The 21,964-nt window shown below is 34.9% G+C and overlaps 1 protein-coding gene across 1 annotated transcript in view; it reads left to right on the forward strand.

Moving 5' to 3' along the window:
• The window catches only part of LOC144442171 (von Willebrand factor A domain-containing protein 8-like), a 234,867-nt gene that overhangs the window by 128,998 nt on the left and 83,905 nt on the right, over positions 1 to 21,964 (forward strand). The window contains exons 26-27 of the mRNA XM_078131440.1: positions 10,067 to 10,178; positions 12,540 to 12,678. Coding sequence (XP_077987566.1) covers positions 10,067 to 10,178; positions 12,540 to 12,678 — 251 coding nt within the window. The remainder of the gene's footprint in view (positions 1 to 10,066; positions 10,179 to 12,539; positions 12,679 to 21,964) is intronic.

Raw genomic sequence — 21,964 nt, forward strand, 5'->3', positions numbered from 1 at the left:
AGAAGTTTGATTATTGCAGAGAAATTGAGGTTCTTGAGGAGCTTTTTAGTCTGTCCGTGTGTCCGTGTGTCCATCCGTGCGTCCGTTCGCAGCCGTTTCTTGAAGATGCCTGGACCGATTTTTTTAAAACTTGGTACAGGGGCAACATACAATGGCATACATATGCACGTCAATTTGTTTCATGATACAATCCAATATGGCCGCCTAGCAGCCATTTTGTTTGCAAATTTTCCCTGTCAAAAGCCATAACTCAGACATGCTTGAACAGATCTCATTCAAAGTTGGTATTAGGACAGTGTTCTATGGCATATATGTGTATATTCATTGTTGTCATGATACGATCCAATATGGCTGCCTGGCAGCCATTTTGTTTGTGAATTTTCATGTCCAAAGCCATAACTCAGACATGCTCGAACAGATCTCATTCAAAGTTGGTATTAGGACAGTGTTCTATGACATACATGTGCATATTCATTTTCATTGTGATACAATCCAATATGGCTGCCTGGCAGCCATTTTGTTTGCGAATTTTCCATGTCCAAAGCCATAACTCAGACATGCTTGAACAGATCTTATTCAAAGTTGGTATTAGGACAGTGTTCTATGGCATATATGTACATATTCATTGTTGTCAAATTTGGGTTATTTTCATAGCTTTTTGAATAAAATATTTGAAGTGATGATGATATTATTTTAATCATGTCTTGGTTTTTACTGTGAGGCATATGTATATCACTTAATTTCACAACCTTGACCGGAATAGCAAAGTAGTGGCCATGTTTGTAATAAACAAACACATTTTGCATGTTATTGCCAAAAGTTGGACACCATTCAAGTGTTTACCCTCACATTATCAATGATGAACTTTCTAATGAGACATTGACCTTGCCAGACATTGATCTTTCACATAGACAAACATTTTCATGGTGAAATTTGTCTTTCTATGTTAACTCAAGAAGTTGAATAAACAAAGACTCCATTTAAATGTTTATACCCCAAAGGTCAGTTTTCTTTTCATATCTTGGCATTTGCCATTGATCTCCATATGCCATTGATCTCCATATTGAAGGAGTAATAGCAAATTGGTCAATAAATTATGAAGTTTTGTATCCATTCAGATTTTCACAATAAGTTTGCCATAAAACATACAATTGGGGACCATGTCTTCGGCTGAAGGCTTTTTCTGACTTTGTTCACTATTTAGTGACCACCTTTCAGGTCGATAACATCTGAGCTCTGGTGACTAACACCAGTCCCTTTGGTCGCTGCTAGTAACTGGGAAAATATTTTTTTAAATTTGACCACATTTTCGTTCTTGAGATTTGAAATGAATAACAACTTCTGAATCAATACATTAATTAGACTATGGAACTTGGACCACATAGTACAATTGGAAATACAAAATTTGAATGAATGTTAGAAGTGAACTGAAACTCTTTGCTAAGTTATATTGAGATGCAATTGGTAATTGTTAGCCTTACATGAAGATTTCAATGTTACTGTACATATAATAGATACTATGGTGCACATCATACACAGGAGTTTTCTCTGTGAGACTTCAATATCATGTCATGTTAACATTGAATCTAATTTTGTGACAAATACAGGCCATTCATTTTCTCCTTGTCAACTTTGACTCTATAACACAAACATTACTGACTTGATTGATATTGATGGACTCTGGGTTCATAGTAATACAATTTCTATTCACAGAGTAAAAAAATTCTTGGTAGAAATCCCCAATTTTTCAAGACACATGACAATATATAGCCCATTATAGTACATACACCCCTCACAATGCTGATGAGATGTTGGCAAATTTTTGGGACTCGCTTTCAGAATTTTTTTACTCTGTGATTTTAAATTTGGTTCATGTTGTGACTTATAAGTGCCAGTCATTACTGATATAAAGCTGTGTTCAACTTGCATTTGATTTGGAAGTTATATCCATCAAAAATTTACCGTTGTACAGACTTATCACAGATGAATTTGCATCTTACAGTTGATATACATGTATATTATGGTTACCATAGTGACAAAATAATGTAATCCTTGTTTGATATTTCTTAAGAGAGAATGCTGAATAAATTTGAGATAAATTTAATCTGTGTCTTGTTTGTGTCTTTTCTTTCTTTGACAGCAAAAAACATTTTGATTTACAATATCAATTGAAAAGGACAATTTCAAACAAAATATGATGTACAATAGTCTAGTGTGTGCCAAACATTAATTGATATCAAAGATACCATTTTAATTGTATGCACAGTTTTTATAATGACATACTCAATTCAAAGTTATAATTATTTGAAATCTAAAGTTAAACCATCAGCATTCTCTCTTTATAAGAAATGTATGATAAATACTAACTGCTGTTGTGTCATAACTGAACATAGTGATAACATGTGGTTATGTGTGTATATATGTGTTTATATGTACAGATAAACCTGTCAATGTATACATAAAATTATGTACCTGTCAGTGTATACATAATGTGTACATGTCACTGTATACATATATACCTGTCAGTGTATACATATGTACCTGTCAGTGTATACATATATACCTGTCAGTGTATACATATATACCTGTCAGTGTATACATATATAGCTGTCAGTATATACATATATATACCTGTCAGTGTGTGTACATATATACCTGTCAGTGTATACATATATACCTGTCAGTGTATACATATGTACCTGTCAGTGTATACATATATACCTGTCAGTGTGTGTACATATATACCTGTCAGTGTATACATATGTACCTGTCAGTGTATACATATGTACCTGTCAGTGTATACATATATACCTGTCAGTGTATACATATATACCTGTCAGTGTATACATATATATCTGTCAGTGTATACATATATGTCAGTGTATACATATGTACCTGTCAGTGTATACATATATATACCTGTCAGTGTGTGTACATATATACCTGTCAGTGTATACATATATACCTGTCAGTGTATACATATGTACCTGTCAGTGTATATATATATGCCTGTCAGTGTATACATATATACCTGTCAGTGTGTGTACATATATACCTGTCAGTGTATACATATATGCCTGTCAGTGTATACATATATACCTGTCAGTGTATACATATATACCTGTCAGTGTGTGTACATATGTATACCTGTCAGTGTGTGTACATATATACCTGTCAGTGTATACATATGTACCTGTCAGTGTATATATATATGCCTGTCAGTGTATACATATATACCTGTCAGTGTGTGTACATATATACCTGTCAACCTGTCAGTGTGTGTACATATATACCTGTCAGTGTATACATATATACCTGTCAATGTATACATATATATACCTGTCAGTGTGTGTACATATATGCCTGTCAGTGTGTGTACATATATACCTGTCAGTGTGTGTACATATATACCTGTCAGTGTATACATATATACCTGTCAGTGTCTACATATATACCTGTCAGTGTGTGTACATATAAACCTGTCAGTGTATACATATGTACCTGTCAGTGTATACATATATACCTGTCAGTGTATACATATGTACCTGTCAGTGTATACATATATACCTGTCAGTGTATACATATGTACCTGTCAGTGTGTGTACATATATACCTGTCAGTGTATACATATGTACCTGTCAGTGTATACATATATACCTGTCAGTGTCTACATATATACCTGTCAGTGTGTGTACATATATACCTGTCAGTGTATACATATGTACCTGTCAGTGTATACATATGTACCTGTCAGTGTATACATATATACCTGTCAGTGTATACATATGTACCTGTCAGTGTATACATATGTACCTGTCAGTGTATACATATATACCAGTCAGTGTGTATATATATACCTGTCAGTGTATACATATATATCTGTCAGTGTGTACATATATACATGTCAGTGTGTGTACATATATACCTGTCAGTGTGTGTACATATATACCTGTCAGTGTATACATATATACCTGTCAGTGTATACATATATACCTGTCAGTGTATACATATATGCCTGTCAGTGTGTACATATATCAGGGGTCGAAATAATGAAAAAAATTCGCTTGTCCACTGGGCAAGTAGAAAACAAAAAGTACTTGCCCAAATCAAAAAGTGCTTGCCCATTCCAAATAGTGGGATATCTTTTTGTGGCTTTCAAATGCATTGTTGTGATTGATTGGTCTTTCTTTTGTTTATTATCAAAACATGTCACTTTGAAAGTTTCTGTGGGTACTGAAAAGTACTCTCCACAATAAAGTGTTTTTTGAACAGGAGTCTAGATAATATGGCCTAATTAATATTCATACTATATAGCATAACATACAATTTTTTGTTCACCTGTAGAAAGTTGTTGTTAAAATAATCACAAGTTTTTCAGCACTTTCATAAGCTATCAATATAAAAAAATGAACATTTATTTCAACACATATAAAATCTTTCTAAGTATTTCCTTTTGCACCATGTCAATATATTTTCTTTCCTTCCTCATCCACACCAACTATTTTTCTCCCACAAAATTTGCAGTTGATTCAAACACCCAAAACCTGAAAAATCATGCTGTAATTTACTATTGTTGAACAATATTCAATGAGTCACTGGTCATTCCAGGTATGTTTTCTTGATAGAGTAAACAAAGTACGTCAAGGACAGCTGGTCTAGATTGTTTTGAAAAGTGATCAGTCAAGAAAGACGTCTTCTCAATATTGATACAATGTTATAATTTTCCAGACTTGTTGGCACTGTGGTTATATACAATGTATCCAAAATCCTATCAGACATGTGTAGTGTCTGATAAGTACAGCATGAACACAGGCAAAAACACATCCCTGATCAATAATCATATGAAATTCTCCTTGCCCCTTGGGACAAGTACTTTTTAAAACAACTTGCCCAAGCCTTCAAATCACTTGCAAGGGGCAAGTAAAAGGCCATTATTTCGAGCCCTGTGTATACCTGTCATTGTGTACATATATATCTGTCAGTGTATGCATATATACCTGTCAGTGTATACATATGTACCTGTCAGGGTATATATATATACCTGTCAGTGTATACATATGTACCTGTCAGGGTATACATATGTACCTGTCAGTGTATACATATGTACCTGTCAGTGTATACATATGTACCTGTCAGTGTATACATATGTACCTGTCAGTGTATACATATATACCTGTCAGTGTATACATATATACCTGTCAGTGTATACATATGTACCTGTCAGTGTATACATATGTACCTGTCAGTGTATACATATATACCTGTCAGTGTATACATATATACCTGTCAGTGTATACATATGTACCTGTCAGTGTATACATATGTACCTGTCAGTGTATACATATATACCTGTCAGTGTATACATATGTACCTGTCAGTGTATACATATGTACCTGTCAGGGTATACATATGTACCTGTCAGTGTATACATATGTACCTGTCAGTGTATACATATGTACCTGTCAGTGTATACATATGTACCTGTCAGTGTATACATATATACCTGTCAGTGTATACATATATACCTGTCAGTGTATACATATGTACCTGTCAGTGTATACATATGTACCTGTCAGTGTATACATATATACCTGTCAGTGTATACATATATACCTGTCAGTGTATACATATATACCTGTCAGTGTATACATATGTACCTATCAGTGTATACATATGTACCTGTCAGTGTATACATATCTACCTGTCAGTGTATACATATGTACCTGTCAGTGTATACATATGTACCTGTCAGTGTATACATATGTACCTGTCAGTGTATACATATGTACCTGCCTAATTAATATTCATACTATAGCATAATATACAATTTTTTGTTCACCTGTAGAAAGTTGTTGTTAAAATAATCACAAGTTTTTCAGCACTTTCATAAGCTATCAATATAAAAAAATGAACATTTATTTCAACACATATAAAATCTTTCTAAGTATTTCCTTTTGCACCATGTCAATATATTTTCTTTCCTTCCTCATCCACACCAACTATTTTTCTCCCACAAAATTTGCAGTTGATTCAAACACCCAAAACCTGAAAAATCATGCTGTAATTTACTATTGTTGAACAATATTCAATGAGTCACTGGTCATTCCAGGTATGTTTTCTTGATAGAGTAAACAAAGTACGTCAAGGACAGCTGGTCTAGATTGTTTTGAAAAGTGATCAGTCAAGAAAGACGTCTTCTCAATATTGATACAATGTTATAATTTTCCAGACTTGTTGGCACTGTGGTTATATACAATGTATCCAAAATCCTATCAGACAGGTGTAGTGTCTGATAAGTACAGCATGAACACAGGCAAAAACACATCCCTGATCAATAATCATATGAAATTCTCCTTGCCCCTTGGGACAAGTACTTTTTAAAACAACTTGCCCAAGCCTTCAAATCACTTGCAAGGGGCAAGTAAAAGGCCATTATTTCGAGCCCTGTGTATACCTGTCATTGTGTACATATATATCTGTCAGTGTATGCATATATACCTGTCAGTGTATACATATGTACCTGTCAGGGTATATATATATACCTGTCAGTGTATACATATGTACCTGTCAGGGTATACATATGTACCTGTCAGTGTATACATATGTACCTGTCAGTGTATACATATGTACCTGTCAGTGTATACATATATACCTGTCAGTGTATACATATATACCTGTCAGTGTATACATATGTACCTGTCAGTGTATACATATGTACCTGTCAGTGTATACATATATACCTGTCAGTGTATACATATATACCTGTCAGTGTATACATATGTACCTGTCAGTGTATACATATGTACCTGTCAGTGTATACATATATACCTGTCAGTGTATACATATGTACCTGTCAGTGTATACATATGTACCTGTCAGGGTATACATATGTACCTGTCAGTGTATACATATGTACCTGTCAGTGTATACATATGTACCTGTCAGTGTATACATATGTACCTGTCAGTGTATACATATATACCTGTCAGTGTATACATATATACCTGTCAGTGTATACATATGTACCTGTCAGTGTATACATATGTACCTGTCAGTGTATACATATATACCTGTCAGTGTATACATATGTACCTGTCAGTGTATACATATATACCTGTCAGTGTATACATATGTACCTATCAGTGTATACATATGTACCTGTCAGTGTATACATATCTACCTGTCAGTGTATACATATGTACCTGTCAGTGTATACATATGTACCTGTCAGTGTATACATATGTACCTGTCAGTGTATACATATGTACCTGCCTAATTAATATTCATACTATAGCATAATATACAATTTTTTGTTCACCTGTAAAAAGTAGTTGTTAAAATAATCACAAGTTTTTCAGCACTTTCATAAGCTATCAATATAAAAAAATGAACATTTTTTTCAACACATATAAAATCTTTTCAAGTATTTCCTTTTGCACCATGTCAATATATTTTCTTTCCTTCCTCATCCACACCAACTATTTTTCTCCCACAAAATTTGCAGTTGATACATATGTGCCTGTCAGTGTATACATATATACCTGTCAGTGTATACATATATACCTGTCAGTGTATACATATGTACCTGTCAGTGTATACATATATACCTGTCAGTGTATACATATATACCTGTCAGTGTATACATATGTACCTGTCAGTGTATACATATGTACCTGTCAGTGTATACATATGTACCTGTCAGTGTATACATATATACCTGTCAGTGTATACATATGTACCTGTCAGTGTATACATATGTACCTGTCAGTGTATACATATATACCTGTCAGTGTATACATATATACCTGTCAGTGTATACATATGTACCTGTCAGTGTATACATATATATCTGTCAGTGTGTGTACATATATACCTGTCAGTGTATACATATGTACCTGTCAGTGTATACATATGTACCTGTCAGTGTATACATATGTACCTGTCAGTGTATACATATATACCTGTCAGTGTATACATATGTACCTGTCAGTGTATACATATATACCTGTCAGTGTATACATATGTACCTGTCAGTGTATACATATATACCTGTCAGTGTATACATATGTACCTGTCAGTGTATACATATGTACCTGTCAGTGTATACATATATACCTGTCAGTGTATACATATGTACCTGTCAGTGTATACATATATACCTGTCAGTGTATACATATGTACCTGTCAGTGTATACATATATACCTGTCAGTGTATACATATGTACCTGTCAGTGTATACATATGTACCTGTCAGTGTATACATATATACCTGTCAGTGTATACATATGTACCTGTCAGTGTATACATATGTACCTGTCAGTGTATACATATATATCTGTCAGTGTATACATATGTACCTGTCAGTGTATACATATATACCTGTCAGTGTATACATATGTACCTGTCAGTGTATACATATATACCTGTCAGTGTATACATATGTACCTGTCAGTGTATACATATATACCTGTCAGTGTATACATATGTACCTGTCAGTGTATACATATATACCTGTCAGTGTATACATATGTACCTGTCAGTGTATACATATATACCTGTCAGTGTATACATATGTACCTGTCAGTGTGTATACATATGTACCTGTCAGTGTATACATATATACCTGTCAGTGTATACATATGTACCTGTCAGTGTATACATATGTACCTGTCAGTGTATACATATATACCTGTCAGTGTATGCATATATATCTGTCAGTGTATACATATGTACCTGTCAGTGTATACATATGTACCTGTCAGTGTATACATATATACCTGTCAGTGTATACATATGTACCTGTCAGTGTATACATATGTACCTGTCAGTGTATACATATATATCTGTCAGTGTATACATATATACCTGTCAGTGTATACATATATACCTGTCAGTGTATACATATGTACCTGTCAGTGTATACATATATACCTGTCAGTGTATACATATGTACCTGTCAGTGTATACATATGTACCTGTCAGTGTATACATATGTACCTGTCAGTGTATACATATATACCTGTCAGTGTATACATATGTACCTGTCAGTGTATACATATATACCTGTCAGTGTATACATATGTACCTGTCAGTGTATACATATATACCTGTCAGTGTATACATATGTACCTGTCAGTGTGTATACATATGTACCTGTCAGTGTATACATATATACCTGTCAGTGTATACATATGTACCTGTCAGTGTATACATATATACCTGTCAGTGTATGCATATATATCTGTCAGTGTATACATATATACCTGTCAGTGTATACATATGTACCTGTCAGTGTATACATATGTACCTGTCAGTGTATACATATGTACCTGTCAGTGTATACATATGTACCTGTCAGTGTGTGTACATATATACCTGTCAGTGTATACATATATACCTGTCAGTGTATACATATGTACCTGTCAGTGTATACATATGTACCTGTCAGTGTATACATATATACCTGTCAGTGTGTGTACATATATACCTGTCAGTGTATACATATATACCTGTCAGTGTGTGTACATATGTACCTGTCAGTGTATGCATATGTACCTGTCAGTGTATGCATATATACCTGGTAGTGTATACATATATACCTGTCAGTGTATACATATGTACCTGTCAGTGTGTGTACATATATACCTGGTAGTGTGTACATATATACCTGTCAGTGTGTGTACATATATACCTGTCGGTGTATACATATATACCTGTCAGTGTATACATATGTACCTGTCAGTGTATACATATGTACCTGTCAGTGTATACATATGTACCTGTCAGTGTATACATATGTACCTGTCAGTGTATACATATGTACCTGTCAGTGTATGCATATGTACCTGTCAGTGTATACATATGTACCTGTCAGTGTATACATATGTACCTGTCAGTGTATACATATATACATGTATTGTACCTGTCTGTGTGTTTTCATGAAAATAAAAAATAAAAAATCCTCTAATAGGTGAATGATAGACAATCTATTGTTTTTTGAAAATAGAGTTATCCATTACAAGGTAGCCTTTCCAATGAGACAATATTCGTACTTTTGATTTGATAGATTGGACCTTCCTGAGCCAAAACTTGTATCTCATTGGATGATCGGAAGTCAGACACAGTCAGCAAAGAGAAAACTACTATGTCCTGTAGAAGAGAAAGAAATCAGAGTAAAGGTTAGTTTGTTTGGAAGACTTATCTCAAATGAGAGATAATATTAGAGTTGTCATATCTATGCCTAGATCAATTGTTGACGTTTAATGTCGTTTAATGTAAAACATCATTTCTGATATGAGACACTAAGCGTCTTCAGAAAACGACTTTGAGTAGAAATTGATACTTAATTACATTTTATGTAGAAGTGGTAGTTTCTACAATGTGGTACCCATCTTATGACTCATGTCACTGCAGAAACAGCAATGACAGTGATATGCCGAACAAGATGAAATAGGGTAATAACCTGATAGTAGTCAAGATGAAATAGGGTAATAACCTGATAGTAGTCAAGATGAAATAGGGTAATAACCTGATAGTAGTCAAGATGAAATTGGGTAATAACCTGATAGTAGCCAAGATGAAATAGGGTAATAACCTGATAGTAGTCAAGATGAAATAGGGTAATAACCTGATAGTAGTCAAGATGAAATTGGGTAATAACCTGATAATAGTCAAGATGAAATAGGGTAATAACCTGATAATAGTCAAGATGAAATTGGGTAATAACCTGATAATAGTCAAGATGAAATAGGGTAATAACCTGATAGTAGTCAAGATGAAATTGGGTAATAACCTGATAGTAGTCAGGATGAAATTGGGTAATAACCTGATAGTAGTCAAGATGAAATTGGGTAATAACCTGATAGTAGTCAAGATGAAATAGGGTAATAACCTGATAGTAGTCAAGATGAAATTGGGTAATAACCTGATAGTAGTCAAGATGAAATTGGGTAATAACCTGATAGTAGTCAAGATGAAATTGGGTAATAACCTGATAGTAGTCAAGATGAAATTGGGTAATAACCTTATAGTAGTCAAGATGAAATAGGGTAATAACCTGATAATAGTCAAGATGAAATAGGGTAATAACCTGATAGTAGTCAAGATGAAATTGGGTAATAACCTGATAATAGTCAAGATGAAATTGGGTAATAACCTGATAGTAGTCAAGATGAAATTGGGTAATAACCTTATAGTAGACAAGATGAAATTGGGTAATACATGTAACCTGATAGTAGTCAAGATGAAATTGGGTAATAACCTGATAGTAGTCAAGATGAAATTGGGTAATAACCTGATAATAGTCAAGATGAAATTGGGTAATAACCTGATAGTAGTCAAGATGAAATTGGGTAATAACCTTATAGTAGACAAGATGAAATTGGGTAATACATGTAACCTGATAGTAGTCAAGATGAAATAGGGTAATAACCTGATAGTAGCCAAGATGAAATAGGGTAATAACCTGATAGTAGTCAAGATGAAATAGGGTAATAACCTGATAGTAGTCAAGATGAAATAGGGTAATAACCTGAATAGTAGTCAAGATGAAATTGGGTAATAACCTGATAGTAGCCAAGATGAAATAGGGTAATAACCTGATAGTAGTCAGGATGAAATTGGGTAATAACCTGATAGTAGTCAGGATGAAATTGGGTAATAACCTGATAGTAGTCAAGATGAAATTGGGTAATAACCTGATAGTAGTCAAGATGAAATTGGGTAATAACCTGATAGTAGTCAAGATGAAATTGGGTAATAACCTGATAGTAGTCAAGATGAAATTGGGTAATAACCTGATAGTAGTCAAGATGAAATTGGGTAATAACCTGATAGTAGTCAAGATGAAATTGGGTAATAACCTGATAGTAGTCAAGATGAAATTGGGTAATAACCTGATAGTAGTCAAGATGAAATTGGGTAATAACCTGATAGTAGTCAAGATGAAATTGGGTAATAACCTGATAGTAGTCAAGATGAAATAGGGTAATAACCTGATAGTAGTCAAGATGAAATTGGGTAATAACCTGATAGTAGCCAAGATGAAATAGGGTAATAACCTGATAGTAGTCAGGATGAAATTAGGTAATAACCTGATAGTAGTCAAAATGAAATTGGGTAATAACCTGATAGTAGTCAAGATGAAATTGGGTAATAACCTGATAGTAGTCAAGATGAAATTGGGTAATAACCTGATAGTAGACAAGATGAAATTGGGTAATAACCTGATAGTAGTCAGGATGAAATAGGGTAATAACCTGATAGTAGTCAAGATGAAATTGGGTAATAACCTGATAGTAGCCAAGATGAAATTGGGTAATAACCTTATAGTAGTCAAGATGAAATTGGGTAATAACCTGATAATAGCCAAGATGAAATTGGGTAATAACCTGATAGTAGCCAAGATGAAATTGGGTAATAACCTGATAGTAGCCAACAAAAATATGACATACTGGTATCTGATCCCACTTGTTGAAAGACTGAATGCACCTCAGAATGAGCTACATGTAACATAAATACATTGATGTATTTATATACAGGGTCCTGTGTTCCTCAATGTCAAGAGCTATCCCCTGGATAAATATGAAGACAGATCCATAGAGTTTTCTGAGTTGATCTCACACTGGCATATCCCATTGAGTGACAGCAGTATAGTTAGTGACGTGGCAGCTGCTACAGGTAAGACATTCATGGTTGGTCAATAGTGGTACAGCAGTCAAGATTGGTCAAAAGTGATATGATAGTTCTGATAAGTCAATAGTGGTACAGCATTCATGATTAGTCAATAGTGGTACAGCATTCATGATTGGTCAAAAGTGGTACAGCATTCATGATTGGTCAATAGTGGTACAGCATTCATGATTGGTCAAAAGTGCTATGATAGTTCTGATAAGACAATAGTGGTACAGCAGTCATGATTGGTCAAAAGTGTTACAGCATTCATGATTGGTCAATACTGGTACAGCATTCATGATTGGTCAATTGTGTACTGCAGTCATGATTGGTCAATAGTGGTACAGCATTCATGATTGGTCAATTGTGTACTGCAGTCATGATTGGTCAAAAGTGGTATAGTAATAGTTATGATTTGTCAATAGTTGATGGCAAAATTAAAAAACAAACAAAACCAGATTTAAACTGAATGCCTTCCGTAAGGATTTATGCAAGAAATTTAGCTCTATATATGTGATTGTCAAGTCCCAATGAAAGTTAGTTGTCAAAAATGTTGTTCAAATGCCCGCCACGCCTCCTATCTCAGCACAGGAAAGCTTGCCATCCTCGACTTCACTTGGCTTTCGTGATCCCCTACATACCCGGGATATGGCATGTGAGTGTTGAACTTCCTTCTGTCCCACCACGAGTTTACACATTCTCAAGATTTTGTTGAGTGGTGCGCCCTCACTGTACACTAATTATATAGAGGTCAATGTATTGGTCACCATTATTGATACATTGTCGCAAAATTTTCTTCGTAGGCTTGACGAGGCTTGGTCTATTTTCCATATTTTGACCACAAAAATTTGGGTATAAATTATAGATTATTAATAAGTCCATATTTGACGAAATTGAAACGATGATAAATATTTCACCTGTTTGTGAACTCCACACTCATTGTAAACCTATTTTAAGGTCAAGAAAATAAATGTTTTCTGGTGAGTTTGAATCACTTAAATACCCTGCCTCGGCCTTCTTTTTTCTCCTTTTTGTCCAGCCAATGCAGAGTGCCGATCCAAGGGAAACACAAAATAAGGTTGGCATGAAACCCCTGAAAACAGAGTCTTTCTCAGTAGTGTAGAGCACGAGTATAAAGTTGGTGTCAGATTCAGATTTGGATCTGAGGCCATCTGACGCTCAATAACATTCATAAGATAACGCTAGCTGAATCTTCTTCTTCTTCTTAGTGGAACAAAACGAGTAGGATGTGATGTGCGCAATGATTGTTATTAGTCCTTGATGTTGTTGTCCTGTGTTCTGTTGAATGTTGATAATGCTTGTTTGAATTGTTCTGAATCTGTTATGTTGATTATATCCTGTGGTAAACTGTTCCAGTCTCTGACGGTCCGTGGAAAAAATGAATATTTGTGACAGTCTATGCGTGCCTGGTGTTGAATGAAGCTTTTAGAGTGTGTATGCCGAGTTTGCCTTAGAGTTGGTGACTGGTAGTTTTGTACCGACAGCGCCAAATGGCCCCCTATGGCTTTATGTAATATGCTAAGTCGTGATGTTCTCCTTCTCGTTGACAGATTCTCCCATTCCAATTCATTTATGAGTTCTGATACGCTCGTTTTCCAGTCATAGTTGTTGTAGACCATTCTTGCTGCCCGTCTCTGTATTTTGCCTACCTTTTGTACTAATTCTTTAGTGTTGGGATCCCACACTGCAGAACAGTACTCAAGGGTTGGTCTTACTAGAGAGATGTACGCTGCTGTTTTGTTTGATCTTGTACATGAGCCTAGGTTCCTGCGAATGAAACCAAGGGTTCGTCCTGCAGATGTTGTTATTCTGTTTACATTGTGTGTTCCATTTGAGATTTTGATGAATGTCTACGCCTAGATATGGATGAGTTTTTGTCTCCTGTAAAGCGTATTTGCCTAATACATATTTGGTGATGATTTCTGACCTTGATGATGATGGAATTCGAAATACATAAAATTTATCTGGATTAAATTTCATTTTCTACTTGGTTTCCCATTGAGATAGTGTGTCTAGGTCTTTCTGGAGTGTTTTTGTCATGTTCACTTTTGATGTTTCTATAAATTATGCAGTCATCTGCGAATAGTCGTACAGTTGAGTGTAGGTTTTCAGGTAGGTCGTTGATGTAGATGAGAAATAACAAAGGTCCGAGTACTGTTCCCTGTGGGATGTCTGATTCCACATCTGCCCATGTGGAACGTTCTCCATGCACTACAACCCATTGTTTATGTTCTTTTAGGAATGAAGCGAGCCATTTATTGGTTGTAACATATACACCATATTGTGTTAATTTGAGTAAAAGTCGGTTGTGTGGTACAGTGTCAAATGCTTTTGAGAAGTCCATTATGATAACACCAGTTTAGTTGAATGTGTTTATTCAGTGAGTTGGTAAAATCATGGATGGTTTATATCAACTGTGTTTCACAGGAGTGGCCACTTCTGAATCCATGTTGTTGGGTGGTTAGAATATTATGTTGGTCAAAGAAGTTCATTATATGCGAATGTATGACATGTTCAAGTATTTTGCATGAAACTGAGGTTAATGAGACAGGTCTGTAATTACTTGGTTTGGTGCGTTCACCTTTTTTGAAAATTGGTGATATATTTGCAGTTTACAAAATCTGAATCTGACACCAACTTTATACTCGTTCGATATCGATTAATTACTCAAATTGGTCATTAATATTCATCGGATTATTACTAAAACCTAATCAGTTCTGGCCATTACCCTACGAAACATGTCTATGAAATTTCATTTGAATTGATGCAGCCGTTTTTTCAGAAATCATGATACACACACACACACACACACAGACTTCATTGGTATATTATAACTTTCCTTACGGAAGGTAAAAACACCACCACCAACAACAACAACAACGACAACAATGATACATGCAACAAAGTGAAAAGCTGTTTGTCTTCTCATTAAAAGGGAAATAGTAAGTGTAGTGGAAAAAACATTAATGATGATTTAAAACAAATAAAAATGTTGTTTAGTGTCCAAACAGTGCTATTATTCTATAAAAAACAATGCTATTGTTTTATAAAACAGTGCTATTCTTTTATAAAACAGAACATTTATATGGATGGTAAGTGAACCACTTCTACACTCATTTTGTTGGCTACCGATCAACTCTCGCATACAATACAAGTTATCTATGAGTAGCATAAAGGTGAAGAAGATGAGAAAGATATTCAGCACCGGTCACCTCCAATGCATCTTAAACAAACAGAAGAAACATTGTATTTTATGCGAGAGTTGATTGGTAGCCAATGCAAAGAGTGTAGAAGTGGTTCAATGTGATCAAACTTTGTTGCTTTGCACACGAGGCATTCGGCTGCATTCTGACTCTGTACGTGCTGTAGCTTGAATGTTAATAAGATTCTTAGGATAACCACAAACATAACAGGCAAATTGTGTTTGTTTATCCCAAACATTGCTGCCATTTTGCTATTCAGGGTGTAAGCACTTGAGTGGAATTGCGACATATTACACCTCCAAAGTTAAGATGCATATTGTGAAATTTAACCATTCAGCCATATTTGATTTTCATCCTAAAACAAGGTGACGTGCATATCTCTTACATAGTGCCTTTATGCCAGATTTGGTTGAAATCAGCTGGTGCATGCCAGAGATATGAGGGTGATGTTATTCCTATCTTTCTCATCTTTTTCAAATTTATTCTCCCCATAGACAACTTAGGTCTTCTTCCAACACCTGCATCCTAATGACCCTATTTGTCACAAAGAAGCTCAGCAAACATTCATTTTCTTACAGAGCTCCTTCATTTTGGAACAGTCTTCCCCACAGTCTTCGTCACTCTTACTCTAAATCTTTCTTCCACTCTGCCTTTAAAACTTACCTTTTTCAATATTAACTCTCACTCCACTTACTTACACACTTCTCTCTACATCCTTCAATATTTTCAAATTGTTTCTCTGCATCCTTCATTTTGTTAGCACATCTGAACTGATAAGGTTCAGTAGTGCTATAGGCATGATGCAGTGTTTGTCCACCTGTGTGTGTGTGTGTGTGTGTGTGTGTGTGTGTGTGTCCGACTCAAAAACTGCCACCAGACTGATGCCTTGGTATTTGGTGGGGACATTACTTTTGGTGTTTAGTTGGGAAATTGTTCAAAGCAAAATGATCACATCACAGGTATATGATTTTGATCAAAAAACTTAGACTCAAAAACTCCTTGGCAGAGTGGTTTAAAATTTGGTGGGAATGTTCTTGGGATCTGTAAATTAAATTTGTTCATAACATGATGATTTTATCAGTGATATGCAAATTAGGGCTAACCAGATTTAAACTGAATGCCTTTCGTAAGTAAGGGTATGGTTTTGCAATTTCATGATTTATGCAAGAAACTTAGCTCTACATCTATGATTTTTCTGGGGGTATATTTACGAGGAAATATTAAGCACATAATGATCTCATCTGTGATATGCAAATTAAGTGTAAAAATGTGAATTTTTTGTCAAAAACTCATAACTCAAAAAGCACTTGGTCAATGTGAACTGAAATTTGGTGAGATGTTTCTAGAAGTGTTATTCTGCAGATTTCCTTCAGATCATTTTGACACAATTGGCCCCAGCAACCATGACCACACCCTTAGCAAGAACCAAATGGCAGTATCTTTTGGTCATATAACATCATCATCTGGTAAGGCAAGCTAATAAACATTCAAAAAAAATGTATGCAAATATCCTTAGCAACCATGTCCACGTCCATAGTAACAGCTAAACGGTGGTGTATTTCACAAAGATAACAACAGCTAGGGATTCTTTCACAAGTGAACAAACATTCAAAAAGTGTAGTACTGTGCAAATATGCCAAGCAACAAGACCTGTGGAAACAGCCAAATGATCACATATATTATATTGCAAAGGTAACATCAGGGATTCATAGACAAGTGAATGAACATTCAAGAAATGAATGCAAATATATCTAGCAACATGACCATGCCCATACAAACAGGTAAATGATTGTGTATATAGCAAAGATAACAACAGGGCTGGATAGGCAACTGGATAATCATTCAGAAAATGAACACCTATACCTAGCATGGATCAGCATAACTATACATATACATATACATGTATTACCTAGCTACCACACTAGTTACAGAACATGTCATGTAATAATAATAATAATAAACTTTATTGCAACCTTATCTATATTACTAAATGCCAGTACAATACAATACAATAAAGTATAAAGAAAAATACAATGTGAAAATCAACACAGCATATTGGTTATACAGATTATGATGAGCCTCTAAGGCCACATGTAATCAGAGGGCCTGAAAGGTAGTACATGTAATTGTCGAATGTATATCACGAGGCAGCTGGTATATTTTTGTTCAAATGATATTCTCAAATTTTGAATCCTTGTTGAATAAATTTGCTTATTTCAACTAATTTATTTGTGTCTTTTATTTTAAGAATCTTTATCAGTCTCATTATCCGTGCTTGTACTAGAACATATATTTAATTTGTTAAAGAGTTCTTTCCTTTCATTTTGATATCCTGAACAGCGTAATAAAAAATGCTCCTTGTCTTCTATTTCACCTTGTTTACATACAGGGCATGTCCTGCTTGATACATGTAAGGTGGTCTTTGTGTATCTTCCAGTTTCTATATGTAAAATATGTGCACTAATTCTAAGTTTTGTCATTGCAAGACTTACCTTTTTAGAGAAGCGTATTTCTAAGCGTATTATCTGAACTTAAACTTATTTTTGATATTTTTAGACATAAGGAACATTTGTGGAACATTTTCTTTTCCATTGCATTATTTAGACTGTGTATTTTATGGAAAGTTTCTTTTTTTAAATTATATTTTGTGAAGCGCCTCTGAACAATTTTTATTTTTGGATTTTGGCGCTATACAAATGTTTACTTTATCTATCTTTATATCTGATTTAATTTGTCTATATAGAATATTTAGAGTAGAATATTTAGAGATAATGGTATTGGACATTTTACATTTATGAAACAGTCTGGTTGCAGTGTTATCGATTATGTGCTTGCATATTTTGATAATTTCCACTTATTTCGTGACTTCAGCATTTCAGATAGACCTGAATCAGACCATATGCCTATTACGTTTTCTCTTAAAGCAGGTCCAAGTGTAGAAAGTCCTCAGACGTTTACACAAACTTCAGATCAAAGTTGTAAATATATCTGGAATGACAGTCTTGCTCAAACGTTTAACTCCTTTTGGACAGGGGAACGGTTTCAAAGTTTATCAAATGACTTCTTTGCTCATTTAGATTCTAATGGTATTTCAAGAGCTGCTGACGTTCTTTCTGAAATGTTATGCAATGCGTCTGAGTGTATGAAACGAAAACAATTCCTAACGAGAGATAATGTACAGCGTAAACAGAGCACCTGGTTTGATGAGGAGTGTCATGCTATGAAAAAACAAGTTCGTCGAGCTCTTAATTATTTTCGTAATAAGAGGACACATGCTAGTTTGAATAACTATCTAGATTTCCGTAGATCGTATCAATCTCTTATTAGAGATAAGAAGAAGAATTTCACAGAACTGGAGAAGCGTAAACTGCTCAATGCCGCCAAGCAATCTAACTCAAGTGAGTTTTGGTCTTTGTTAAAAACTAAGGCTGCAGGGCCATCCAGGAATATTCAACTAGAAGATTGGTTTAACTTTTTTTCACAACTTTTTTCTGATTCTGGTGCTCAGTCTTCTTCAATCAATGATTCATTTCTAGAAGAAGTAAAAGAATTCTTAGAAGGGTTAGATAGTAACTCTGATTTTGACCTTGATGTCGACACTGATATCCTTGACCATGAAATTACTAGTGACGAACTAGACAGTTCAATTAATCGTTTAAAAGTTAATAAGGCCCCAGGTCATGACGGAATTGCACCAGAAATATTTAAACATGTTCCAACGGATTTCAAAATTTTACTTCTTGTACTCTTCAACAAAATTCTCTCTACGGGGTCTTTTCCCGGGCAGTGGGTGAAAGGTTTGATTGTTCCGCTTCACAAAAAAGGGTCCAAGGATTGCGTAAATAATTATAGAGGTATAACCCTTTTGCCGACCATAACGAAAATCTTTAGCGATATCATTTATCAGAGATTGCTTGCATGGGTTGAGCAGTATTACCCAATAGTTGAATTACAAGCCGGATTTAGGAAAAATTATTCTACCATAGATAATGTGTATATTTTATCTTCTATTATCAATCGTTATCTTTCTCTTAGTGGCAAACTTTATTGTGTGTTCGTAGATTTTGAGAAAGCCTTTGACAGAGTTAATCATTATATGTTGTTTTATAAACTTGCTAAAGTAGGGATGAAAGGAAAACTTTTCTCAGTTCTACGCTCAATGTATGTTGATATTAAGTCATGTATTCGTACACCTGTTGGTATTTCTGACTTTTTTCGTTGTGAACTTGGCGTCCAACAAGGGAGCATTTTGTCGCCACTATTATTTACTCTGTTCATTAACGACATAGGGGATGCGTTGCACCATGAATTTGCTGGAATTCACATAGCCTCCATTAAATTGTTTTACCTATTATTTGCAGATGATCTAGCTCTTTACAGTGCCACACCAATTGGTCTGCAGCGTCTCCTAAACAATTTGTCCATGTATGCAAACAAATGGCATCTGAAGGTCAATGTAGCTAAGACAAAAGTACTCGTCTTCAAACATGGTGGTAGGCTTAAGTCTTGTGAAAAGTGGTTTTTTAATGGCACAAAACTAGATGTTGCCCCTAATTATAATTACCTTGGGATTATGTTCTCGAGTTCTGGTCTGTGGGCCAAGGCACAAAGTCACCTTGCAAACCAAGCAACGAAAGCTTTATTTGGAGTTAAGAGGGCGATTGCAAAATTTAATGTTACTGATATTGATCTTGCCTTTAAAATATTCGATTGTAAGATTTCTCCCATTTTAATGTATGGAAGTGAAGTATGGGGTTTTGACAAGGGCGACGCAATAGAGATTGTTCATAACAAGTTCTGTCGTTTTGTTCTGAAAGTGTACCATAACGCATCAAATCTTGCTGTTCGAGGTGAATTAGGCCGCTTTACTATGCGTTCGCTCAGATTTGTTCGTATTATTAAATATTGGATCCGTCTTTTGTCAATGCCGGTTGATAGATTAGCCCATAAGTGTTATCTTTTTGAATTTCGTGAAGCTGAACTTGGGAAAGCGTGTTGGGCATATAGGGTTAAAAATTTACTTTTTTCTGTTGGTATGGGCGAAGCATGGTTGAATCAAGGGGTTGATAACCCTGAACTATTTGTTACTTTTTTTAAACAGCGCTGTCAAGACATAGACAGACAGGACTGGCAAAGCTCGTTATCTCTTTTCCCAAAACTCGATCTGTACAGAAAATTTAAAATGTTATTTAGACAAGAGCCTTATCTTAACATTATAGATAATAATTGTTACAGAGAGAGTTTTTGTCGTTTTAGGATCTCTTGTCATTCTTTGCGTATTGAATCAGATCGTTGTTTACGGAACGATCGACAAGACAGAATCTGTATTTTTTGTGAAACAAATAACATAGAAGATGAGTTTCACTTTTGTCTTATATGTCCCTTATACACCGATTTGAGGGAGAAATATATTCCAAGATACTTCTATGTCTTTCCGACTCATGAAAAATTTATACAACTCATGCAGACGACAAGTAGGATTATTTTGCGTAATACTGCCAAGTTTATTTTCGTTGCCATGAAAAAACGAGCTCAAGTTACTGTTAACCATTATTTGTAAAATGTAATTGTGAACCAGACATAATAGCGTCCTCCAGTGATATTTCTTTTTTTCTTGTAGCAATGTTGAAACATTAAGGCCGGTGGCCTATTGTTCCTGAATAAATTATTATTATTATTATTTGTCTATATGTACGTAATTTATTTTTATATTGTTTGTCATCGTTGTCCTTTATTGTGTCCATTATATTTTTGTGGAGAAGCAACTTTAACTTTTCTTTAAATCTAGCAATTAGGTTTTCACTGTTGGAGTGGTTTGGTTCAACTGTCCAGACCTTATCTGGTAACAGGACAAACGCCCCCCGGACAAACGCCCCCGTAGGACAAATGCCCCCCAGACAAATGCCCCCATAGGACAAATGCCTACGGTAGGACTATGGCTCTTCTATTGTATTACAAATGAAAAGACCAAGGATGCTCACGACTTTCTACTATAGTGCTATTGAAAGACGTGATTTCAGGTGGTGTACTTAAAATTTGGTTTTTATCACTTCTATTGTTTTATGAAT

The sequence above is a fragment of the Glandiceps talaboti genome, chromosome 11 (assembly GCF_964340395.1).
Source record: "Glandiceps talaboti chromosome 11, keGlaTala1.1, whole genome shotgun sequence".
In the NCBI taxonomy this organism is placed as follows: Eukaryota; Metazoa; Hemichordata; class Enteropneusta; family Spengelidae; genus Glandiceps; species Glandiceps talaboti.